This window comes from Chaetura pelagica, unplaced genomic scaffold, assembly GCF_000747805.2.
Source record: "Chaetura pelagica isolate M959 unplaced genomic scaffold, ChaPel_1.0 scaffold212, whole genome shotgun sequence".
Taxonomy (NCBI): domain Eukaryota; kingdom Metazoa; phylum Chordata; class Aves; order Apodiformes; family Apodidae; genus Chaetura; species Chaetura pelagica.
Window position 1 is genome coordinate 1,116,043 of NW_009952365.1, and position 26,544 is coordinate 1,142,586.

At 44.4% G+C, this 26,544-nt stretch overlaps 1 protein-coding gene across 1 annotated transcript in view; it reads left to right on the forward strand.

Annotated features, from left to right (window-relative positions):
* ROR1 (receptor tyrosine kinase-like orphan receptor 1) overlaps positions 1-20,985 on the forward strand; it is a 54,135-nt gene extending 33,150 nt beyond the window's left edge. The window contains exons 5-9 of the mRNA XM_010007974.1: positions 7,712-7,839; positions 9,050-9,367; positions 10,249-10,494; positions 14,842-15,053; positions 18,240-20,985. Of these exons, the coding sequence (XP_010006276.1) occupies positions 7,712-7,839; positions 9,050-9,367; positions 10,249-10,494; positions 14,842-15,053; positions 18,240-19,664 (2,329 nt within the window). The 3' untranslated portion in view covers positions 19,665-20,985. The remainder of the gene's footprint in view (positions 1-7,711; positions 7,840-9,049; positions 9,368-10,248; positions 10,495-14,841; positions 15,054-18,239) is intronic.
* The last annotated feature ends 5,559 nt before the right edge of the window (positions 20,986-26,544 follow it).

The window sequence follows — 26,544 nt, forward strand, 5'->3', positions numbered from 1 at the left end:
CAATGGACTCTGCAGGAGAAGCTGGGGAAGGGGAAGGATGCTTATAAAATGTTTAAGAGGAGAATATATTCAATCTCAGAGGCTGACATCTCAGCTAATTTATTTTGGGTCAATATTTAGTTGCAATTCATGGCCACCATTCCTCAGCTTTTCGAGGCAACTTTTGCTTCCCCAAAAGGACTCATTTTAATAGAGACACTAAAACTTTCATAGAATGACAAAGAAAAACAGGCAGTAATTGCTTTGGTGCATCCTTGTCAAGGCATTAATTGCAGGAGAGATGCATTTTATGAAGCTTGCAAAGCTGTGGATGCTGCTGAGCTGCCCACATGAGGTTAGTAGGAAACACATGTCAGCTCTCACCAGTGATGTTGCTGTCTCTGCACAAACCTGCCTCCTTTCAGCACCCAGATCCTCTAACCAGAAGTGAGTGGGGGAGGGGAAGGCAACGATATGCAGCCCTGAGAAACACTCACATCAATATGTTTGAGTAATTGTGAGATTTTTTTTGGGGGGGAGGGGGGGGCATGGAATTTTGTCTGTCCCAGGTCTAGCAGGGAATGGCCCTAATGTGGCCTCAGTGCTGGCCAGGGTAACTTGGTGCCATCCTATGTGCTTAGCCATGCAAAACAGCCTGAACTCACATGATTTTTGGATGCTTTCTCTGTCTCTAGATCAGAGGCGTCGTGTTAAACCAATTTGGAATGGGGGATAACAACTAAGTGAGTAGTTACTTATGCAGATCAGATTTGCTTGTTAAATTTACTTATTATTTTTAGGAACCAGGTGTCTTAGTGATGCTGTGGGACTCTGTAAATGTAATGATGTCAAAGGACATTATTAATTTTTTATTTTATGCCTTTCTAGTGAACCATTTAAACCCTAGCTGCCCTGTGACTTTAAAAGGGTGTCAAAACAGCCATGGCTTGTATTACACAGAACTTTTCCTTCACTTACACAGTGACGTGCAGGTCTGGGTAATTCTCTTCTTTTTGCAAAGTAAAATACAGCCCTCACAGCTCTGAAATATTGTTATGAAACAGAGCCAATATGTTCCCATTTTCAAAGCGAGGCACAAGCAACTGGGTTTTGCTCTTTGGAAAGTATGACAGAATATTATTCATCTGTTTGCTTTAAGGGATATCTGCCAAGTTAAAACTCTTTTCATTTTGTTCTGTGTGAAGCTGGAGCATGGGTATGAAACAAAATAGTTTAATAATGTACAAATAATGTATACAGCATTAATGCACATACAGAGGGTGTGTTGGATATGTGTAATAATAAAAATAATTTATTGATACACCTTTTAATTAACTGCAGAGTTTTCTAGGGCATGTTTCTCCCCCCCAAGCTGGCACCTATCAGCATTCATCATGAACTCAACTCCTCTAAAGCAACACCTCCAAAATGTCAAGTTTAGGTTGCTAATTTCTAGCTGCATGATTTGAGGGTTAAGCTGGACCCTTTTGGTGCAGCTCCTGAGATGGCACAGGAGTCTCCCAGGTGCTGTGCAGATCCCTGCTGTGCCAGGGGACTTGTCCATCCCAGAGTTGAGCCATCCCCTCACACTCCTGTTTGTCCTGCTGCAGCCAACAGCGGGTTTTCCTTGGAAGAGAAGGATATAAAGCACTTGGATGTCTGAACTAGGCAACACTGGCTGCATTTTCCCATCAGTGCTCTGCTGTTGGATATAAATTATTTAGATAAAGAGCTCTGACTAGTTTAGTGCTCCGGTAGACTTTTTTTTTTTTTAAGGAAGACAAAATGCCTTTCTAAGTGAAAAAGTTGTCTGGACAGTCTTCACACAGAGCCAAAGCTACTCCATCTCCACTTGGTAGATCTCAGAGATAATCCAGCATTTATTTGCTTTTGCTCTTTAGATTGGTTAATCTTCATAAATGGTCTGGCTCTGCACACACACCTTAACCCTGTGCTGGCTTTACATGTGTCTTCCAGTGTCATGGAACAATGTCCTTTCCCCTCCTGCTTTTCATGATCCTCACTTGCCTCTAACCCCACTGCCCTACTTACCTTGCTGTCAGTTAGAGAGCTGGTTACCAAAATCATGGTGATCCAATGATCCCATCTAACCAGCAGACCTAAGGATAAGGGTTTCTTGTAGCAGACTGGTGTTGGAACAGGCATTAGGAGGGAGGACAATGCTCCTGCCTCTCATCTAGGGACACTCACAGCATTTGGGACTTTGTCCTGCCTTGTCCTACATCTCTCCATTGCCCATTTTCACTCAATAGATCAAAATTAGTCCTGTATTGATGATTCTTTCTCATTGGTTGTTCATTGAAATCCTTCTTAAAGCAAAAGAAGAAAAAGGGAGGGGGGGGGAAGAAAGTAAGAAATCCACAGGGTGTGGTAGAAATGACCACACAATTACACCATCTTTGGAATATATATTACGATATTGTATATTGTAAAGAGAAGTACAACATGATCTCACAACGTTTCAGGTTTTCTGTTAGTTTCTTAAAATAATCCTAAGTGAACTCCTGTGAAAACCTGGCTGCAAAGCTTTTGCTGAACTGAGCCCCTGGACTCATTGTTGACATTTGCTGGGAACGTTGTTTAGATCTGGGCAATTTCTGCTAATTTAGAAAATGACTGGCAGAGAAAAGCCAGTATGTTGGGAAGTGCACTTTGAGAGAGGATCTTGCAGAAATGGTTTGTGCAGAGACGTGTTTGAAAGAGGTGGATACCGGGCAGATCCTCCAAGTTTAACACGAGCCTGTAAGCAGCAAATTCACTGGAGCTATCATGCCATGGGCAGAGGAGACAAAGACATCTTTCCTCCTGATGCCACCCATGTAACTATCCCCCCTGGGATCCCTGTCAGAGATTTTGGTGTTCCTTTCCTTTCGTGTTTTTATGCATCTCGCCTCAGAAACAACCCTCTGGGGAGCTTCTCTTGATGACAGTGGTGAGACACCAGCTCAGGTCGTCCAGAGAAGCTGTGGCTGCCCCACCTCTAGAAGTGTTCAGGGACAGGTTGGATGGGCTTGGAGCAAGCTGGTATAGTGAGAGGTGTCCATGCCCATGCATGGCAGTTAGAACTGGATGATCTTTAAGGTCCTTTCCAATCCAAAGCAGTTTAGGATTCTAAAAATCAGGGTCTTGGAAGTGCCAGCTTGTTGTTGTTCCTGCAATAGGGATCTTGCTGTGAAGTTGGGTGACACTGGGAAGACCTTCAGGGAAGGTCAGAGGGAGAGGCCAAGGGAAGGAGGAGAAGCATGAATTTGCACTGGCCATTCTTTGGTTTCAGGTTAGTTGATGATTTTGTTACCATTTCAGTATGTGAAAAGCTGCTGGTGACCCAGGGCTGACAGATGTAAATGTTGCTAGCAGGGAACAGAGGAAAATTAAAGAGGAGGAAATGAACTCAAGTGCTGACAGTGATTTATTTGCTAGTTGTTGGCGATTTTTTTTGTATTCTGTGACTTGGCTTCTCCTTCTGGCTCAATCTAAGTGACCCTTCTTGAGACCTTTGCCATCATAACTGTATGTGAAGGGTAGGGTCATAGAGGCACGTACTTGTATTTAGATGTACCCAGAGAGACCTGGTTACGTGGTTACGGTGCTGATCTTTCTCTGCAGCCTCTCTAATCTCTAGAAAGGAAGATGCCAGTCAAGTTTGGGCTGCATGAAGACCCAGGGCACCCCATGTTGATGCAGGCTGTGGGTTAGGTCAGGTTACATGAGTGGATTGGTGTGAGCACCCTTCAAAGCTTTCACTCAGCCTTCTGTCAACCTTGTGCAATCAGATACTTACTGACACCTGAGCATGGTGTACATTTAATCCCTGGTACTATTATTAGATGAAGGCAGAAGAATTGTCACAGAGGGAGCTGCAGCGGGATCTAAGAGCAATGAGCAAGCTCCAGGATAAACATCAAGGCTAGAAATATTTTAATGAATACTGAAAGAAATATTTAATTGCTGAATCAGGGCTAATTTACCTCCCATTTGAGCTGAAGGAGTCCATCCTTTTGCAGTTGGTAGAACTGGGATCAGGACTGGGACCCATGTGAGCTGTGAGGCTGCGATCCCCTTAGAAAAAGCATGTGAGATATGCAGAACATCAACTGTGTGAGAGGAACCAGTGAGCTCAGCCCTGACCCCAAGGAACTGATAGCTGTGGCTCAAAGGCAGCTGCCAAAGGGGCTGCCAGTTGGCAGCAGGTGATGAGGAACGTGGTGAAGCCGTGTAGAAGCTCTGCCTGCCATGCTGGGCTCCATGTCAGGCTCTGGCTTTGGATGAAAGGTCTGGCAGGCAGAGGGTGCTCAGCCTCAGCAGTGGGAAAGGGTCTTGGGTGGAGGGCTGCTGGCTGCCCCCCAAAATGGTGTGTTGTGGGGAGCTCACAGAGTGTCTGTCTGGCAGCAGTGTTGTCTCCAGAGTCACCCTGGGTATCACTGGGAACAGCTTTAGTTGCCCATCAGGGACCAAAGGGATGCCCAAGGAGGTTCTGGATACCAGATGTATTTATTACCATCCTGAGCCTTCTCATAGAAAAGACCTGCAGGAGTGAGGGAGGGGAAGAGACCCTATGAAGGGATGCAGAGGCAAGAGGGGCCTTTGTGTGACTCCGCAGGGCTGAGGAAGGGTCGCAAAGGAACGGAGCCAGGGAGTGAGATGTGGCCTCATGTTCATTGATGAACTTCAGCATGATGATGTTATTGGCCAATGAGCCAGACTCCTGTTGTGGGACTCCTGAGCTCCTGATGGCTGTCAGGAGCAGTAGATGAGCCCCACGGCCCAGAACTTCCCTGCTTCAGCCCCGTGTCCCAGCAGAGCAGCTCTGGGAGCAGAGACCAGGGGATCTTGGGGGTCCTTCTGTCATACTCTCCTCCTGTTCCTTTCATTTGATTTGTCCTTCTGCTCCATTATGGAGCTGGTTTCCAAACCAATTCCAAGTAGTCCCTGCTCCATTTGAGCTCCTAATCTCCCACTTTACCTCTGGGAATTCAGGGCTGGCATGCAGCCTCAGGGCAGAGGTGATGGCATCTACTCTCTAATCTCCACCTTCCAAAATTATCTCCAAAATCCTGCTCCCCGGGGCACTTCCATCCAAGTGAACTGGTGTCCCTACTCACTCCCAGTCCTTGCTGTGTGTAGCTTTGTGCTTAAATCTTCTTTAAATCCAAGGTGAGCCTCAGAGTGAGGTGAGTTTCCATTGTTAATGTGTTAATCACATTCCTGGTTTTGTCTTCTCCTTCTAGTTGTGTGCTTAAATTGCAGTGCTTGATTGCCTTCAGGAACTGTTGCAGCTAGGTGTAGCCTCTGAGTTAAATTCCATAATTATAATAAACATAATTAAATTATAATTAATTATATCCTATTGGGGAATGTGTTGATTGGAAGATGGAGAATTGACCTCCAGAGCCTGCAGTAGCTATTGTGGTTTTTCAGCTCAGGTTTCAGCTGTTCTGTCTTCTCTGCAAGAGCTAAGGAAGTAAAAATACTGTCACCAGAGCTGCCTCCATGCAGGAACACATGGATGGGGTTGTGTATCTCTGTTGACATGTCAGAGTATCTGTGTTGGCTGGGTACTAACCAATACCTGGAGCATTTCAACCTACCATCACTCTAGTTAATGAAGAGTTTAATTGGCAGTTTAAAGGTCGTGCTTTTGCAACTCAATTTTCACTGTACTTGGGAACATCTTGGGGCCATCACCCAATGAAGCCTGGAGCTTTTCCCATTCATTTCTCAACTGATGTGAGTTGTCTGTGGAAGGAGGTTTCCACCTTCACCATCTCTCCTCCCCACCCCCTTGTCTTCACAGTCATAAATTACTGCCTTTAATTCCTGGTGTCTCACTTCCCCCTGTGAGCTGGAAAGCAACGCAGCGTGAATCCTGGGCTGGTGGAGCTGGTAGCTGAGGAGTGCTGGGAGGTGTTTGGGGTGTCCTGGAAGGCGATCCTAGCACTTCTTCCCACTAATCCCATTAGCTGGCCCTGGCCTGTGACAGGGCCGAGAAGCAGGGCTGGGGGCTGGTAATTCCTGGTGTCTCACTTCCCCCTGTGAGCTGGAAAGCAACGCAGCGTGAATCCTGGGCTGGTGGAGCTGGTAGCTGAGGAGTGCTGGGAGGTGTTTGGGGTGTCCTGGAAGGCGATCCTAGCACTTCTTCCCACTAATCCCATTAGCTGGCCCTGGCCTGTGACAGGGCCGAGAAGCAGGGCTGCAGGCTGGCCTTGCTCTAAGCCAGCCACACAATGAAAGAGTGACTTCAAAGGGGCTAAATGGGATTTGCATTTCCAAGCTCTCACAGCCAAGGTCTTCAGGAGGGGATGAAAGTGTCTTTTGTTAAACTTAATGGCAGTTGATTAAAAAAGCTCTGATTTTCCCCTGTTAACGACACAGTCTGATTTCACCGTTAGGCTTTGGGCATCTGAGGGAGGATGAATTCTGCCAAAAAAAGCACACAAAGAAAGTAACCTGTTGCTTATCCAGCTGGGAACATACTTAGGGATATGCCTATATAATTCTTCTTCATTTGAGAGCTATATAGTAGCTGTGTCGGGTGAGCACCAGCATGAATGACAAGTGGATTATTAGCAAATTATCATTAGGCATCTCCTTTTGCCAAGGCATGAGCAGAGCTGACGAGTCTGCCTTTCCAGAGAATGGGTCCCAAATATCTCCAACTGGATTCTCCAAGCAACAAAGTAAAAAGGCTGATTGATGCAGTTGGGTGCATGTTTCAGTGATCACACATGCAAACCCCTCCTCAAAACATCCATAAAACTCTGGTGTGTGCTAGCTTGAAGCTGCTGATTATCTGTTCAAAATAAGCAGCAACTGGGCTGGTCTTCAGAGGTTTAGTTATTTCCTTTCCTTGCTTTGTTTGAAGAATATTGGCAAATAATTTCACATCTGGATTTATGTATGAAATGTCTCCTATACTCCATAAAGCAAAGCACCTAACAAAAGAAATCTGTCTGTTTGACTCCTGTCTTACCTTTGGTTCTGTTGTAGCAGTAACTGTTACCACACTCAGGCAGGACTGAATAAATATTTCCTATTCTAAGGGTATCAAGGCTGGGAGGGGGTTGATTTTCTACATGCACTTTAAGTCGTGTCTCTGCCAACATGACTCTTCCTGCCATGTTTATCAGTATTAAGTACAAGTTTGGTTCAAAAATAGAAAACAACATGTTAGCTGCTTTAAATAAACAGAAATGTGTTTGTTTGGGGTTTTTTTTTCCCAGGCTGTTTGTTTTCTCTTCTAATGAAGGCTGGGTATATTCCTGAGTATAGCCTTCCCCCTCATGCAAAAAGCATTCATTCCATCCAACATTAATTCCATCCAACATTAAGGCATATTCTGCCTGACCTGAAACCCCACTGCCCAATTTTACCAGGCAGCTGATATTTTAAAAAAATAAATAAATTAAGGTTTTGTTATAAGCCTTATATTCACTTTAGAATAATTTGTAATATACTGAAAACTACCTGCAGCAGTGGGGGAATCCTTGAAGGTTAAGACCCTCCCCAGACCCAAAGCCTGGTGCTACCTAAAGCCCATGAAATCCCTGATCCTGGGCTAGTGCTGGAGGGGAAGGCGGGACAGGGGCTTGGGCACCCAGAACGAATCGCAGTGAAGCCCTGCTGGGCTCCAGGGCCAGCTCCCTGCAGGGACGTTTTGTTGCAGAGTCTCATGTGAATCTTTTCAGCCTTTTGTGTTTCTGATTGATTTCAGGGATGAGTATGAAGAGGACGGGTTTTGCCAGCCCTACAGGGGGATCGCCTGCGCGCGCTTTATTGGGAATCGAACCATTTATATGGAGTCTTTGCATATGCAAGGTGAAATAGAAAATCAGATTACAGGTGGGTAAAAAACCACGCTGGCTTCTTTCCCACGAAGCTGTCTTTTCCCAAAAAGCTGCTAGAAGTTTTATAAGCTGCAGTACTAGTTTTATTTGCTCTTCATCCTCTCTTGCTGGGAGCTTCTCACCACAAAGCTCACCCAGGACCCTGCAGTGTTGGCAGAGGGAGTCATCAAGAGGGATGGTCTGAGCAGCTTCTGTGTCTTATCCAGCTCCTCCCAAATAAACTAAAAACTGATTTTCCAAGAAGAAGGGGTAGTGTATCTACAGCTTCTGGGAGTGGCTCAAAGCCAGGCTACCTTGTGCTGCTGTTCCCAAGCAGATTGGAAAAGTGAAGAGGGAACAGATTTAATTCATTATTAGGTAGTTGAGACCAGTTAGGAGAGCTGTGGGTGCTGGAAGAGTCACCTCTTCCAATGTAAGATAATATATATGTAAATAATTCAGCAGGTCATATTTCTCTTTAGATTGAGTAAAGAACCATTTTCATCATTTTTCAGGAGATGCGGTGCTGATGGGGGGGGCACTGAATTCAAGCTGAAGCCTCATAAATATCATGATAATTCCCTGTTTTTTTATATACAACACCCTTGGCCAGCTCCTAGCCAGTATCCTCTTGTTAGTATTCAGAATTTCTCTTGCTGTCAGAGTATTCCAAATTTCCCTTTCCCCTAGAGTGTTCCTCCTCCATTTTGTCCATGCTGTCAACATTGTGAAAAAGACTTCTCCTGTGCTCCCAGGAAAGGCCAATGGTTTCTGTACAGCCAACAGTTCATAATCTTGTATCTTTTTGTTTGAGAAGTCATTTGGAATACTATGGAATCTGTCATCTTCCATGAAGATACTGGTACTGTCATCCTGCAGGGATTTAGGTTTTTACCTGGTGGGTAAAAGGCATCCAAATATTACATGACTTTGCAAACCATTATAAATAACTTAGGGGAAAAAAAAGTCTAATTAGGTTTGGGGTTTTGGTAACACGCTCAACATTAATCCCATGTTGAAAACCAGATGTATTTTCTCTGTCAGCAAAATCAGCATTGTTAATAATTTTAATGTAATTAGTGCTCTGTATTTCTGGAAAGCCCGTTCATCACCTGAACATCTGAGAATAATTGTCGCAATGGGAAGTGAGGGTTATACTGGGAAGGCAAGAGCACAGGAATAAAATTCCCACTGGGTTGATTAAAATCCTTCTCTATGTGTTACAGCTGCCTTCACCATGATTGGCACTTCCAGCCATTTGTCAGATAAGTGCTCCCAGTTTGCTATTCCCTCGCTGTGCCATTACGCCTTCCCCTACTGCGACGAGACCTCCCCAGCTCCCAAGCCACGGGACCTGTGCAGAGATGAATGTGAAATTCTGGAAAATGTCCTGTGCCAGACAGAGTACACCTTTGCAAGATCCAATCCCATGATTCTGATGAGATTAAAGCTGCCCAAATGTGAAGATCTTCCCCAGCCAGATAGCCCCGAAGCTGTCAATTGTATCCGCATTGGGATCCCAATGGCAGATCCCATCAATAAAAGTAAGTGAAAACTCTCTGTGCCTCCATGCAAAAAAATACCACAGGGAAAAGGTTGGCTGTAAGGGCTCGTGCACCAGAGCTGGAGCTAGTGAAAGCTGAGCTTTGAAAGCTGGCAGGAACCATGCTCTGGAGTGATCCCCTCCTGCACTTCTCCCCTGGCTAGTCTGGGCTGAGTTGAAATTCAGAAATACTGCTTCAGTTTTTCTTTGTTTTAGCTGCCTGTGGCCTCACGCTACATGCTGTTTGTTGGTTTCAAGTCTTTTCTAATTAATATGAGGTAGGAAGCAATGATGCCATGAGCATTTGAATACTGAGGAACACCAGTAGCTTCAGCCTCCTTGTCCTCCTGCAGCACCCCAAAGTGCCAGACCATGGGTGCAGGATTAGGTACTTGTCAGGAGAAATATTCATAGGGGTCGGGTCCCTGGCTGGCCCTGCCTAATTTTGGATATTGGCTGAGCTCTCTCCCCTTTGATCAGGCTGGGCTGCTGCCTGTTCACAACCCTTATACATCTGAATAGTCAAATATAAAACGTGGCTCCCACAAATTCTCCACCTTCATATGAAAATAATGGCTGCAATTCAGGTTCCCACTGTAGTTTTTACTTCTTTTGTGTATCTTATATTAAAAACGCTTGGCATAAGCTGTTTTCATTACAGAAGCATAAGCTTTAAATCCTCCCAGGAATGTGAATGCAAAGCAGGCCCAGCCTTCCAGCCGCAGCAAACTGGGAGCCCGTGCTCCCAAACTGGGATTCCCGGCCCTGGGCCAGCAGCAGAGTGCTGGGGCAGGGGGGTGCTGCTGGTCTCCGCCTGCCCTGCCCCCACCAACTGCTGCTTTGGATTTTCACGGGTTGTTTTGTGGTTTGTTTTTGTTTCAGATCACAAATGCTACAACAGCACGGGGGTAGATTACCGGGGGACGGTGAGCGTGACGCGGTCGGGGCGGCAGTGCCAGCCCTGGAACTCGCAGTACCCCCACATCCACACCTTCACCGCCGTCAGGTACCCCGAGCTCAACGGGGGACACTCCTACTGCCGCAACCCGGGCAACCAGAAGGACGCCCCGTGGTGCTTCACCTTAGATGAGAACTTCAAGTCTGAGCTTTGCGACGTCCCAGCCTGTGGTAATTACTGACCTTTTGCGCGTTTTGTTTTGGAACAAGAAGGGGAACCCTTCTTGTCACATCCATAGAGCTGTCCTGCCAAACGGGAGCTCGGGGGAGCTGTGCCCAAAGCTGAAGCTGCAGCATTGTCACCCCAGGGAGACCTTCAAGCACTTACTGCCCATGCAGCTGGTAAAGTGGTGGCATGAAAACATTTTACTAGGGAAGATGTGAGCAGTCCCCAGCAGGTGATGAAGCAGCACTGTGTTACCAGCCTGAGTGTCCTAGGGTTGCCAGGCTGCCCTTATGATCAGTACAACTCTGTAGTCCAAATGTCACAGAATGGTTGGGTTGGAAGGGGCCTCTAGAGATCATCTAGTCCAAACCCCCTGCCAGAGCAGGACCACCTAGGGCAGGTCACACAGGAATGCATCCAAGTGTAAATCGTATCACAGAAGTTGCACCATTAACACTGATCCACCAAGTGGTTATAAATGTTTATTAAGAGCCATTTTAGTAAATGCAAACCTGGCTTAACAGAGCTCAGGCCTTGTTTAAAAAAGAGAGATGATCTTGCCAGATCATCTTATCTGTAGTTTGTATCTACAAAACTGCATCTTGGTTTTGCAAAATGAACAAAAAATGGAGGCTCAGCTTTCATTTTATTCTGCTTTTCTTAGACCTGGGGGAAGTGGATGGAAAACCTGAACAAATGGTTCCTAATTGTTTCATCTGCGTTTAAAAATAAAAGTATTGATAGCATACCAAGAAAAAAAATACAGCTATTTGGATGGAGGTGCCAGAAATGCACGCAGAAATGTTCTGGAATTTCATGGTACAAAGTTTCACACAGAATTTTGTGTTGCCTACAAGTTGTCACAGTAACATTACCTTTCCCCTTGGAAAGGAGATACCTTTTGATGTTACTGTTCGATAGCCAGAACCAAATTAAATTATTTGTGGTTATGGTTATGAACATTCCTGCAGTGAGACATGTTCTGAGCCTGCTCCAAAGTCTTTTTCAATTAATGGAAAGATGGGAATTGATGCCAAAAAAAGGGATCTAAATTATGTTCTTACTGAAGGAGTAGATCAGGCGAAAGGCGACAGTCTGGGCTATATCATGTGCATCTCTGAAATTCATACATGCTTTTTAGAGTCCTCTGTCTCTTTTGCTATTATTTCAGTGCAATTACCTTCAGTGATTTTTCTTGTTAAGTAGGCGCAGTGATAGACTTGACTACACAAGAAGAGTCCAATCCATATAAACTGTTCTGGAGATCTTTTTCAGCCCTTCAGTACAAAAATCTGGAGCTAAGCAGCAGTCAGGAGGACTCCTCTTGGCATGCTGCTCCGTGTGAGGAGATGTAGCTCAGCTTCAGGGGCTTTGGGCAAGCTCAGGGGTCTCTTTAAGTCCCCAGCCAGCAATGATGTTGAACTTTCTGTACCCCATGTGCATTTTGTGTTTTCCACAACTTCTGGATAACTGGGTAATTAAGAGTTAGTGGAGTGGGGGCTGCTTGCCAGGCCCCCTCTCGATGGGCTCTGAGATCCTAGTACTGGCTCCATCTTTTGATCTGAAAAAGCTGAAAGCAGGAGGCTTTTGGACGTGTTGCAAAAGCCTCTGAACAGTTTACTAGATAATAACTGAGATAGGCTGGCTGGCTTGAAGAATTCCTGTCAAGGGGCTTAATGACCACTCACCACTGCCTTAAATGGCACTCGCTGTACAGCTGGGGTTTGTGGCATTATTATACTCAATCCACACAAATAGAGCTATATCAGGTGAGTAGCAGTTTAATTGTTAAATGCTGATCTGCATATTAAAACCAAAATACCACATGGGACTTGCATTCTGTGGGTTTTGCACTGGCTGAAAGAGCCATTTCAGGCACACTTTAATAAGTATTGTGCATTCTGCCTCTCCGGGACATGCCTAGATGGGAAATGGATTTAATTAGAGTGGCTCCCAAGAAGCCTATTAACCTAATGAGCCTTCACAGCAGGGTCTACTACTTAATGGGAATAATAATTCCCTTTGACTGGAAGAGCTCAGGTGATGAACTAGTGCCCAGGTCTCCATCTGCCTCGTGCTGATGCTTTCTTCTTCACTCTTCAACTGTATCTTTCAGTTGTCTTACAAGCTGCAATAGATCCATTTCATAAAGGTTTTTCAGCCTGAACATGGGAAGGTGTGAAACAAGGAGCAGTTTGAGCATGAGGCTTGGCAAAGACAAACGCGAAAAGGTTTGGAAGGAGAGGGGAAAGTCACTGATTGTGTGTCCATGCTAGAGGGCAGCAACTCATGAAGGAAACCCCCAGAAGGTCTATGCTAGGGCTGGATGTTCACTGAAGACAGGACAAGAGCAATACACTGTCCTTCTGCTGGGCACAGGAAGACTGTGACAGGGACAGTGCTTTAGTCCTCTCTTGTTTCCCAAAGGCCGCAGAAATATTTGGACTACTTCTCCTCTCCCATCAAAAACCAGATGGCAAAACTTAGTCTAAAAAGAATGGTCAAAAAGGAGCGTGGGAGGAGCAGGACAGCACGAGCCTGTAAGAGGAGAGAGGTTATGCAAAATGACATCCAGAACCATTTGAACTTTGCCTCTGTCACAATTTGAGTCAAACCCAAGCTTCAGATCAAGTTTATGTTTAATTAAATGCATAAAAATATCTGTGTGGGCTGCTGAGCACTTCAACAAATCCAGCCTGGAAAACACAGACAAACAAACTGAAATGACCCTGTAGGGATATGAAAACAGGCCCCGTGCTGCCAGAATCTGCTGGGCCTGGGGCTGCCATGGACATTCCCCATCTCCCTCAGAAACAGCCAAGCTGTGGCCACCAGTCCTGAAGCCCACGGTGATCCTCAAAGTGCCCAAGGTGCCCCTGTAGTTATTGTGTTAATCATGCCTAATTATACCCTAACTTCATGAACGCTCCTGGGAAATCCCACTGGGGCTCCCTGTGCTCAGAGCAGTCCAGCAGGAAGGCATGTCCTTGTCACTGCCAGCAGGTGCCACGTGATGGTGGGGACGTGAGCTCTGTCCCCAAGCCCTGCTCCTCTCCCTGTTCCTCCAAGCGACGTGCCCCATGAAGCCAGAGCCAGCTGGAGGGAGGGAGACCTCGGATGTCCTGGCTGTGCCTCATGGGACACTAGAGAAGAGGGGTTCATGTTTCTAAAATTAATTACTCACTGTGAGGAGAGCTGTGTGTGGAGGGAGCAAATACTGCAGCCACCATTCTCACTGTGTTTACCAAACCAACTTCCCAACCTCTTCTGGATCCTTCTTTTTCATCCATGCTCCAGCTTCCCTTTCAGCTCTCACTGCTGTCTTTTGTGCCAGCAATGGCCACCTTGCCCAGGTGACATACTGTTGGTGTATGGTTGGTAGAGGGGTGGATTTTCCCGTTAGCCTGTTAATCCTGTTAAGAATCATAGAATGCCAGACTGGTTCAGGTTGGAAGGGACCTTAATGATCATCTAGTTCCAACACTCCTGCATGAGCAGGGACACCTCCTACTAGACCAGGTTGCTCAAAGTCACATCCAACCCAGCCTTGAACACTTCCAGGGATGGGGAGGACTAAGTTCTCAGAATGCAAGTTGTGTTTTTTTTTTAAGATTATGCTACATATTTTGCCTGTATTTAGACTTTTTTAGTGCCTTTTCTGACTTCCTGGGATAAAAAACAGGACTATACCTTGCCATTTACAGGCATTTCCTCCTGCTCTGCAGGTGTTCTCCATTTCTTTTGCTCTAGAGTCCCTAACTGTCCTGGTCCTGCACCCAGGACTAACTAGAAAATAAGTTTTCAGTTGCACATTGTTTGATCCAGTGCCCTGGGTGGCACGAATTTGGCCAATGCTAGGAGATGTTGAGAACAGGAAGGTGGAAAGAAATTAGGGGATATAATTATCCTTTTTAACAGCTCCCCATGTTTCTGCTGGTTTAATGGCATCAAAATGTAACAGACATACTAAAATAAGGAGCTCATAATCCCACCAGGGCCTTTATTCCAGAAGCTTTTTGAGAAATTAGCTTTTTTGTGGTCCCATTTTAGACTATTGTTTCCTTTCACCCCAAGCAATGGCCACCTCACAGTGTTCAGCTATTTCATGACCATAAGCAAGTTTGCACTGACAAGCTGCAGGGAGATTGTTCCTGGCCATTCTGTGTTTTTACAGAAGTATTACTCAACAAAATTAATTGCTCTGTTATTATGAAGGAAATAAAACAGCATTCAGAGTGGATTGCAGTAGTATTACCTGGAGGTTTTATTCTTTATGCTTCTTAGTTAACTCAATGTGTTTGACTCTATGGGATACTTCATTCATTGGTTTGTTTGTTTGTTTCCTGAACCAGATTACAAGGATTCCAAGGAAAAAAATAAAATGGAAATCCTGTACATCCTGGTGCCAAGTGTTACTATTCCCCTGGCCATAGCCTTGCTCTTCTTCTTCATCTGCATCTGTCGCAACAATCAGAAGTCCTCCTCCCCTCCCGTGCAGAGACAGCCCAAACACGTCCGAGGGCAGAACGTGGAGATGTCCATGCTCAATGCCTATAAACCAAAGGTAATCAGCCCCTCTCTGCTGCTGCCACACTGGCTGCCTGCAAAGGCAGGGGCTAAAATGCTTTGATCAGCTCCAGGGTGAAATATTAAGCTGATTCCCAACCTGCAGTTTCCAACCTGATGCCTTTGGCTTCAGTTTTGTCAGGAGTGTTCTCATCAGCAGCATAGCAAGAGTGCTGGACCTGCAGGTAATTCCTGTCTGTCCATGTATCTGGATAAACAGGAGCTAGAATTCTTTTGCAATAAAGCAAGCAGCCCATTACTGGCACATGTCTAAATTGCCTCGTTGGAGTTAGAAAGTAGTGGAGGTAAGGATGTGATTCAGCATTTTCATTTTCTCTAGGGAGCTCTGTCATGGGTCTGCTGTAGTTGTGTGTCATCTTTTACTTAGCTAAAATCCCTTTGGAAAAGATTTGTTCCATGTTTTTCCAGACTTACCCATCCTCCCATTTAAAAAGAGAAATTACCAAAACAGCCTCAAAACCCCACCTGCAGTTCTGACCAGCAGAGCTGATGCTCAGTGGCTGTTGTTGCTGATGTTTTGCTTCGCTGTGGTCCCAGGTTCGTGAAGCGTTTGTAGAAATCATTTAAGATTTAAGTGTGATTAACCTGCAGCTCCTTGTTTATTGGTAGGGCAGCTGGTTTGCAGGCCGGCCTGATTCCCCCGTGTCAGGGCTGCAACTGCCTTGTGCCACCTGCAGGCAGAACAGGCCTGGAAAGGGGATTTGCCTTGTTTTTCACACCATGCCAGTCTCTCCAACAGCTTGATCCAGATTGCTCCTTGGAAGCATTTCAGAGTGCAAATCAGTATCTCCAAGTAATTAGAATAGGAACTGTGAAGACTGTAGTACCTGCAACAGTCAGATGTGCCTTTGAGGAAGCTGTTACTTTTGTTAGAAAATGACATAGTGAAGTGAATCCCAATGCTGATTTTATTGAGTATCAGCAACCTTCACATCCTGCTGCGTGGGTGTTCTTTCAGCAGAGCTAGTCAGCCTCAGGTAAGGTTGTTCTCCAGGAGCTGCTATCCATATCTGAATAAATTCTGGAGTAGCTGCTATGGATGCTGCTGTTGCTTGCTCTTAAGTGTCAAGTTCTAAAGTTTAGGTTATAAAGAGTTAATTAGGGCAGCCTAGGGAAAATGGCTTCAGTGCACTACAGGGGCACAGAGGTGGGTGGGTGGATGGATGGATGGATGGATGGATGGATGGATGGATGGATGGATGGATGCAGCTGTGCCAGCCAGGCACCAGTTGCTCTTTCAGGGGTGCTGCCCCATGTGTCCCTGGAGCTGCAGGCTCAGTGCAGCAGGGACAGCCACATAAAGTTGCTAAAGAGGGAAATTCCAGCTAGGTTGCTGACACACTCATGCCTTCCTCACACAAGGTAGCAAAGCAGCTTGCCCAGAAATGTTTGCAACTACAGACCACACCGTTTTCTTTTGATGTTTGAAGTCATATACTGCAAGAAGCTTTCCATCTTACTGATGCTAATTCTGTATTTTCCCACTGGGAATCCCAGCCTCTGCTGTCTCAAATGTTTTGATTGCCTTTCAAACAGAAAAGTAAAAGACAGGAAGTAGAATCCTATTTTTAAATCCTGTATCCAGTCTTAATGTCAGCTTTGGGTAAAAACACACTTAAGCTTCAAGCTCCAGCTGAGGTAGGTGTGTGTTTGCTCACACAAATAAAAATGTTAGCATTTCATCCCAAAGCCTGTTTCAGTTTTAAGGGATTTTCATTGCCTTCCAAAAATATAATAAACTGAGCTTGTCTCGTCATTCACCTAATGGAAGGAGCCAATGAAGAGCTGGAGGTGGTGGGCTTCACTCTTCCTGCTCTCCCTTTGTACTCCGTTTACTTTGGCGTGCTGCCTCCTGTGTATTTTACACTTCTTTACATTTTGTACACCCATGTATGACAAATACTTGTCAAACAAAAACTAAGCAGATTTATAACCGCCTCACTTGAAATGAGCCCTTCCTGCCAAAACTTTATGACTTCATTTTCTTTCATAGTTTTCCACTCTGTTGGTTCAAACAGAGGAACCCAGCCTCAGGTCAGACAGAGGTCATTTCACTTTCATTACTAAAATATAATTTACAATATGCCAGACCTAAACAAGTTTTAGCCTAAAGGATTTGTATAATATAAACCATCTGCTCCTCAACAATATAGCTAATTTCCTGCCATCACCGTACAGTCTACTGGCTGCCTGCTTAAATGGCTTTATTATTATTGTTGTTGTTGTTATTATTGTTATTATCATTATTATTACTATTATTGCAGTACTTGTCTAAAAGTCCTAAGTGGTCAATACAATTAGAATTAAATTACTCTAAAATGCTATTCATGTTTTTTTACAATGTCAGTTCTTTTCTATATTACCACTGTAAAGCTGCTGTTATAATATTTCAGGAATGCAAATGCTAATGATCACACTAATTTACAAAACACAGATCCCAAACTCATTAGCCTTAAAATTACTACTTATGGCTATTTTAAAGACCCTAAATGAGTGAGTTTGGGTTTAGGTGTTATAAGCACATGTGAAAGTTAATGTCTGAAAAGAATACAACTTCTTGATGGCTTGAAAGTGAATATAAACACCCAGATTAACCAGAGAGTTTTCAAGAAGTGTTCCTTTTTTATTTGACCACTATCTCATTTTTCCAGCTGACTCTGTCTTGGATGTTCTAGGATTGAATGTTCAGTCAAGTGTGAAAAGAAATACATGGAAAGGTTAAGAGCAAAGTCAAGGAAGGACTGGCTACAAGGACATAGAGGTGTTTTTTTTAATAAATTTCTGCCCTGCTGGTGGTTCCTGTGTATTTGTAGATCTGATACTTACTGCTTTGATCTGTTCTTGTGCGGAGGTTCAAAAGTAATTATAAATTTAGTTTTGGAGCAAGGTGCCCAGAGAGATTGTGAGCAGCCCTCAGCCCTGAGCTTTGCCAGTGTTGGGATGCTGTTGTCCCTCTGGCTGCATCTGGCCTGGGGCTGATACTGTTTACACCAGTGCCAGCATCTTGCAGGTCTGAGCAGGATCATTGCCAAATGGGTTTGCAGCTTTGGGAGTTCCCAGGTGGGTCTGCTGGGCTTTCAGACACCCTGGGTGAAAAGATCCTTAAAAATGTGTTTTCGGACCTATTTTTCCTGACGCGTATTTGCTGTCGTTCCTTTAACAGAGTAAGGCTAAGGAGTTGCCTCTGTCTGCTGTTCGTTTCATGGAGGAACTGGGCGAATGTGCTTTCGGCAAGATCTACAAGGGCCATCTCTACCTCCCAGGCATGGATCACGCTCAGCTTGTTGCCATCAAGACGCTAAAAGACTTTAACAACCCCCAGCAGTGGGCAGAGTTTCAACAAGAAGCATCTCTCATGGCCGAGCTCCATCACCCTAACATCGTTTGCCTGCTAGGTGTGGTGACCCAGGAGCAACCTGTCTGCATGCTTTTCGAGTACATGAACCAGGGAGACCTCCATGAGTTTCTCATCATGCGGTCGCCGCATTCAGATGTTGGGTGCAGCAGCGATGAGGATGGGACTGTAAAATCCAGCCTGGACCACGGGGATTTCCTGCATATAGCAGTCCAGATTGCAGCAGGGATGGAGTACTTAGCGAGTCATTTTTTTGTCCATAAGGATCTCGCCGCTCGTAACATTTTAATCGGAGAACAACTTCACGTGAAGATTTCTGACCTTGGGCTCTCGAGAGAAATCTACTCTGCAGATTATTACAGGGTTCAAAACAAGTCTCTGCTGCCAATTCGCTGGATGCCCCCGGAGGCAATTATGTATGGCAAGTTCTCTTCTGATTCGGATATTTGGTCGTTTGGAGTTGTTTTGTGGGAAATATTCAGCTTTGGACTTCAACCGTATTATGGATTTAGTAATCAAGAAGTCATAGAGATGATCAGGAAAAGACAACTGCTGCCATGCTCTGAAGACTGTCCTCCCAGAATGTATAGCCTGATGACAGAGTGCTGGCATGACCTGCCATCCCGGAGGCCACGGTTTAAGGAAATCCATGCCAGGCTGCGCTCGTGGGAGGGTCTTTCAAGTCACACTAGTTCTACCACCCCCTCTGGTGGGAATGCCACCACTCAGACGACTTCCCTCAGCGCCAGTCCCGTCAGTAACCTCAGTAACCCCAGGTACCCCAACTACATGTTTCCAGCCCAAGGTATCCCGCAAGGCCAAATCGCCGGGTTCATCGGCCCGCCCATACCTCAAAACCAGCGCTATATCCCCATCAACGGGTACCCCATTCCACCAGGATATGCTGCTTTCCCAGCTGCCCACTATCAGCCACCAGCTCCGCCCAGGGTGATCCAGCACTGTCCTCCTCCAAAGAGCCGCTCTCCCAGCAGCGCCAGCGGATCGACCAGCACAGGTCACGTCACTAGTTTGCCGTCATCAGGATCCAACCAGGAAGCAAATATTCCTTTGCTGTCTCACATGTCAATCCCTAGTCATCCGGGGGGAATTGGTATTACAGTTTTTGGAAATAAGACTCAAAAACCATACAAGGTGGATTCGAAGCAGTCTTCCCTGCTAGGAGACTCCAGCATCCATGGACCGAATGAATCTATGATTTCAGCTGAATTGTAAATAAGCGAGGCCCCTGTAAATATAACTATTTACAATACAAACTAGGAAGTGGTAGAGAAGATTTATATTCAAATATTTTATTAAAGATTCTTCTGGTTGTTTAACAGACGTTGCAGCAAGTATCTTCTGTGAAGTTTCACTGCTTACCAGGATGGGCAGACTCAACCAGACAGAGATCGTTGTGGTATGAAAACTCAGCTTTGCCAATGGACCTGTTGTTTCTTCAAGTGCCACCAACAACTCAAACAGGGGAAGGGAAGGGGGATTTTTATTATTCTTTTTTATAATTAAATGAAACCCTTTTCTCATACACTTTTTTCACAGCTTTTTAAACCTCTGATGGGGTTTAAATCACAGGAACTTTTTTTTTTTTTTAATACTGAAAACATATTTTAATATTTGTCTCTTTTTTTAGGAGATGCAGGTATGCCGAGATCTACTGGGTGTGCAATTTCAGTTCCAGTAGCTAGTTCAAATGTTTGTAAATTTTGCAGTCAAGGATTATGTTTCAAATATGTGATCTGAGAGCTGAATAAATGACTTCAGGTAGGATTTTGGTCTTCTTTGAGTTGGGAGTCTGAGTTCAGATTCAGACCAAAAAAGGTCATTTATATGACAGCACAATAGCTTTTGAGATATCAATTTGCAGTCTACCAAAATCATCTGCTGTTGGCTGCTAAAGATGGCTGGAGTTCTAAGAAATTGCCTTAAAGGAAATGAAATTAAAGTGTTTTAATTTCAGAACCTGAATCAACTTATTCAAAGATAACATTTCATAATCTAGTAGTCAAAGCAGAAATTTTATATCCTTTTGTTGCTATGCAACTGTTTAATGGAAAGGCTTCAAACCACAATTTTATATATGACAATCAGTTCTCCCAGGAATATTTATTGTTTCAGATCAATGTGTAATTTCAGTGACTATGATGACTCCAGTGACCCTGAAAAAAGGGGAAACTCACATTCCATCAGGCAGCAAATCCATTGATAGCCATTTTGTCTATCAGTTCTAATAATGTGAATTAGTGGTAACTTTTGACTTAGAAACACGACATTTGTATAATTACTAAAAATTCATTCAGGTGTAAGCAACCTAGATGATTCATTTGAAACCACTTTAATGAGTTCCAAAAGTGCTGTGTACATGACAGGTTTTCACAGACTTTTTTTTGTACTGAATAGTATTTTTATTGTACACGGAACAAAACCAACCTTTTGCTCAGTTGACAATGTTGTATAATATGACTTTATTTTTATCTTTTTGCACAAAAGTGTGATAATGTTTTGTACAGCAGAAGTGAAAATACATCTCTGCATTTTATATCTTGGTCTGTTTCTTTTTATTTTTAACCTGATGTAGATGTTCTTGAAATATATTATGGTGATATTCAGCCACTACCTTATACAAATATTTTTCTTTGTTTTCACTGCATGCGTTTAATCACTGTATTACTTGATGATTGATTTATTAATTACGGGCATTTCAATTAGGCAAGCATGAAAATGTAACAACAAAGGCTATTTTATAATTAAGATACGTGCATTTTTGTATTTCACATGCCAGAGATGATATTAAACACTGATTATTTTATGCTGCTGTTTATTAAAACATTGTTTTAACATAAAGATACCAGTATTCCCTCCATCTTGGTGTAAGATACTTGAAAAGCTTAGGAATTAACTCAGAGAGCTGAAATGTGCTCACTTTGCTCAGTGGGGGAGCCTGCTGAAATGCTCATTTGAGTGAGACCTGAGAGTTTTGCAAATAATACTTGCAGGCAGATTTATCTAGAGCTAAAATACAGAGGCTTAAATGAATATTTGACTGTGCAAATGTTTGCAGAGCACCCAAGAGAAGCGGGAGGCCTCGCTGCCCTGAGGGAATGCTGCAGCCTGTGCTGGGAGCTCCAGCATCACCCTTCAGCCCCTCCTGGAGGTTTTGTGTCCTGCTGCATCCCGTGAGCTCCCGTGCTGTGTGGGGTTGCTGCAGCATCCCGAGCTGTGCATCTGCTCCTGCAGGCTAAGAACAGTCAGTGAGGTAGTAAGGTGAATAAGGTAAGAACAATCCCTGTATAGTAAGGACTTGTGTGACTTCTGATAGACTTCATGAACCTGAGATGCCTGCTTCCACGTGGACTGAATTCACATCTGGATCAGGAATGAAAATATGTTATATGTTAGCTACAATTTAGTTCTGAGTGAAGATTCAGACAGTAATTACATTTTAGTAAGTTCCATACCTGTGTCAGGCGATCAGACTCAGATGCGAAAAAATCGCTTTGGACCAGAGGTGTTTTACAGGAATGGATGGGAGGTTTATCTCTGAGCCAGAGCTATTGACATACCCAGAGGCCAGGAAATTGCTGTTTCACTTAAGTATGTACACAGCTTTGCAGTGCTCACTTGGCATCTTGTTCAACTGAGAGTAACTGTATTGTTCTGGATCCATTTTTCCCCTCATCTCCTCCTGCCTACTTTTTTTGAGTGGCTGCATCACTGCAGGCAATTCTTTTGCATCTTGAAGGTCAAACACACTGAGAAGGAAGAAACCTTTTTTGCCACCCACTTTTCCTAGGAGATTCCTTAGCTTCTATCCATTAAGGGCTTGAAATGTCATGAGTGCCAGTTTAAGGACAGTCTGCTGTTTCACAAGTGTCTGGTTTCAGAAAGAGAAGAAACTACATGAGCCAAACAGGTCAGTGATCCTTAGGTTCTGCTCTTGCAAAAATGTACAGACCATGCTGTAAATTAAGGCAGTGGAGAAATAAGAATCTTTGTGCCAGCCTGGATGGGGCTTGGAGCAACCTGGTCTAGAGAGAAGTGTCCCTGACCTTTCAGGGGGGTTGGAACTAGGTGGTCTTTAAGGTCCCTTCCAGCCCAAACCAGTCTATGATTCTATGATAATTGACACAGTCATTTGTGCCTGAAAAGGATATTGAGATACCATGATCACTGATATCCAGGTATTTCCTCATCACTGTCAAGCAACAGCCTTCACTGAGTGAATGTGTGAAGAGCATGGAAGAACCTTCAGTAGGTTCTCTTTTCATCTACATGGGCTGGACAAGAGCAATGGAACCAGCTGAAGAGACAGCAGGTAAGCTGCTCTCTGAATTTGTATACTTCCTTTTAATGCCCCTGATAGGAAAGTGGTCACCAAATACTTCCTGGAGCAGTGGGGTGGACTCATCAAATGGTCCCTCACACACTTTGTGCTTTTATGTTAAAAACCAGCAGCTACAGTGCAAGCTCACTCACAGCTCCATTCAAGGTTTCTCCTTTCTTTCAACGTAAGCTGGGTTCTTTAGGTTAGAATATTTTTAGACCCACAGATGAAAACCAGCCCTGAACAATACACCTGAAAACTTGCAGAAACCTCTTCCTGCCCTTCCCTCCCTCTCTCAGCAGGAGACGTTTGTGAGCTGTGGGGCTGAAATCACAGTCTGGCTCACAACTGATGCTCAGGGAGCAAATGCTAACATAGAGAGGCAGGTATTCATCAGGGAGAGATTAAAGGGGAAAAAAAAAGATATATCCTCTAAAAACCAATTAGTTAATGTAGAAAATAAACATTGCCAGAAATTAAGGAATTACTGCTCAGGTGGGAATGCAGACATGCAGATGAAAGCTGTTTTCATGGCAAACAAAGGAAGAGGGAATTTTCCAGATTCCTAATGCTACATGCTAGAATCATCATCCCTTCTTCTTTCAAAGAGATAGGTCTGTTGGAAATGCAGTAATGGATTGAGAAGCTCTAGAGGTTTGGAAATAAAACTCTGAATAAGTACTGTTTAGTAAGCCTTCGATCTGGAGAATCTCATTTCCTCCAGGTTAGCTTATAGTTCTGTAAAAGAGTAAATATTTGCTGATTTAAAGACCAAAATGCAGGGTCTGCAATGGAGATTTGTATTCTTTGTTCCCACAGAGGAGTGATTATAGTGGGTTTCTGGATTGAAAGCAGAAGGTAAAGAAGAGAACTCGTGCAGAAATTTGGGCTGGAAAACTCAGAAATAGCAGCATATGTTTATCCAGAGCACAAGAAATGGTCAAAAAGGAATCTCTTGTTTGCTTTGCAAGAATAAGGATCTCCAAGAGAGTTTCAGGCTTGGAAATACTCTATTACATTTGGTTGTTATTCCAATCTTGTTCTGTAGCCTGTGTTCACCAGGAGAACTTTCAAATGTCTACCTAACTCAAAACACTCCTGGCAGCAAGGCAGGCGATGCAAAACTCAAGTACAAACACATGCTGTTCCCTCTGGACCCATTTCTATGGAATGAGCACCTTCAACATCACCTGGCTCCAGTTACTGCATTTATCAGAAGGTATCTGGCTTGGTGGTGGGATTGACTCTTTCCAGTACGAGCATTGCCTTGGCCTCCTCCCAAGGCAGAGTCAGTTGGCCAAAGGATACCTGTTTTCTGGTGTTTCCCACTGTTAGGCCTAGCTTGGTTAAGGTGAGGTGAAGAAGAGAAGCTGGGTTGCCAGGACTGGCTTTCTGGAAGCACTGGGCAGTGGTGGGAAGAGGGTGATGGGCTAAGCTGCCCTCTCTTGCATACCATGTCCCACTCAGTGTTCGGTAGGTTGGAGCACCAGCGTAGCTGTGACTTTATCATCCACCCTCCCCAGGCAAGCAGGAGGTACAATGGCTGGTTATAAATTACATGTAATTAGAAATCTGTGAACATGATAAAGCCACAGGTAGGAAGAGAGGGCTGTTAACGTGTGGCAAAGATGGGATTCTCATAGGAAGGCCAGTTTGGTGAAAAAAAAAATTATTCTTGTTCCTTATGGCTTGTCATAAAACACACTGAATCCACAGGAGTCCTTGTATTGCTCTGAGATGTGTCTGAATCAGGACTCTCTACCTTCTGGAGAGTTTTAATGAGCTTGATGAAAGCCTGAACCTTCAGTCTGTACCTGTGAGAAATCTGATCTTGCAGCACCAGTTCACAAATGGTTCTGATGCATGCACAGAGTGTTGTAAAGCAGGTTCCCAACTCAGCAAAAAGTGTTAACACATTTGTCCAAAAGACCAAGTTTGTACAAAACCAGGCTTTTGTTACAAAATACTACAATAAACAAAAAAAGGTCATTTTATTATTATTTGTAGAAAAAAATACAACATTTTTACTGTATGTTACAGTATTTTAACCAGTATTTCTTCAGAATGTGAATTCTTCGCCATTCTGTGGTCAGGGGATTGAATGAGCAGCCATGCTAAGCTGAATCTCTGGTTCTGCTGGAGAACCTCAGTGGAAAAATGAGGCAACTGGGCTCCTGCCTGGGTTAAGCTAATGGAGAGCAAATGTCTTCTGGAGAGGAAGCACTAATTGCTTTTTGAAAAAGCGCCTCCTTTGTGTCCACAAGATTCCTAATTTCCCCTCTCCCAGATATCACAGATATCTTCATGGTATGTAACCTTGCACCTTTGTCCCAGCTATTTCTTTTGCTTGAGACAGAGCCAGCCCATTGATTGCAGCCAGCAGGCAGCAGCCAAACCCCTCTGGGCTGTTACACTTGCAGAGCATGGCTAAACCCAGGAGCTCTGAGGGTGCTGGGAGCAAGCTCACAGCACGTAGCCACCCAAACCACATCCTCCTGCTCTGGGACAGCGGGCTTTCTTTTGGCTGCATCTTCAATGGCGATGGTTTTTCTCTGCTCTCTCCATGGGCCTGAAAGCCTCTCTTAAAGATGTGATGTTCATGGAATCTGGGAAGCAATTTTTATCTTGCTGTGGGCTATCTTTTATGGGAGGAGGGAATATTGCCCCCAAGTCAGTCACTCTCTATCCCGTCATATTTCTCCCTGTTTGATCTCCCAAAGATTAAAGTTCAGTATATTTCAGGACAGTTATATTGCTGAGGTAATATAAAATTATTAAAAACAGAGAGAGAGACAATATTGTGACTACACATCAAAAGCTCTTTAAGACAAAGGAGGGAAAATTGTCTTGAAACTGGAATTATTAGAAGCATCTGTGGTGTCCTTTATTTTCCATTTAACAGTACAACACATTTTAGAATGGTGTCTTGCTGGTTCCATCTGCACCCTGGTTCTGCCTCAGTTTTCTAATTGGTACACTCAGCCCTGTGGTTTATCTGCTCCTGCAGAGGAGAACAGCAACAGTTGTTTGATGAGTTTTGGCCTGAAGATCCAAAAGAACATTTTCCAGTGCTGCAACCTATAGCCTGTATGAAGAAGTTGAGTGATTATTTTTTTTTTTGCTCATCTGAGGCATTTAAAACAGAACAGAAATATCTGTTTGGTTCATAAGAAGCACATGAGTTTTTATAGCACAGCTGGTGCTTGGAGTACAATGTGTGAATGTTTCTTTATATATCTGGGTACATGCATCTATGTTTTTGCTAGATATTTCCACAGATGAAAAAAAAATCTGGTAACTCTTCACAAGAGTAACTCACAGGAACTAGGATAACATTTATTTCCAGTCATTCTCAGTGTAAACACAAGTGAGTTTATTTGGGTGGATCCTGAGCTGTGGAAGGCAGAAGTGCTGCCTTGATGGTGTGGTCTGTGACTGGGGTCCCTGTAGCTGTGACTGAGGGGTCCCTGTGACTGAGGGGTCCCTGTAGCTGTGGCTGAGGGGTCCCTGTAACTGTGACTGAGGGGTCACTGTGACTGAGGGGTCCCTGTAGCTGTGGCTGAGGGGTCCCTGTGGCTGAGGGGTCCCTGCAGCAGGAGCAGTGCCAGGTCACAGGCATTTGGATCCTCACTCTTGGGGTGGCTGCAGGATGGTTCAGCCTCCGGCCAGACAAAACGTTCTCCCGCTTGGAAAACGTCTCCTTTCATGTGAGCCCACCTGCCTTCGCACACATCTGCCATGGCCTGGGCTCCCCCTTCCTCTCCACGGGGACCC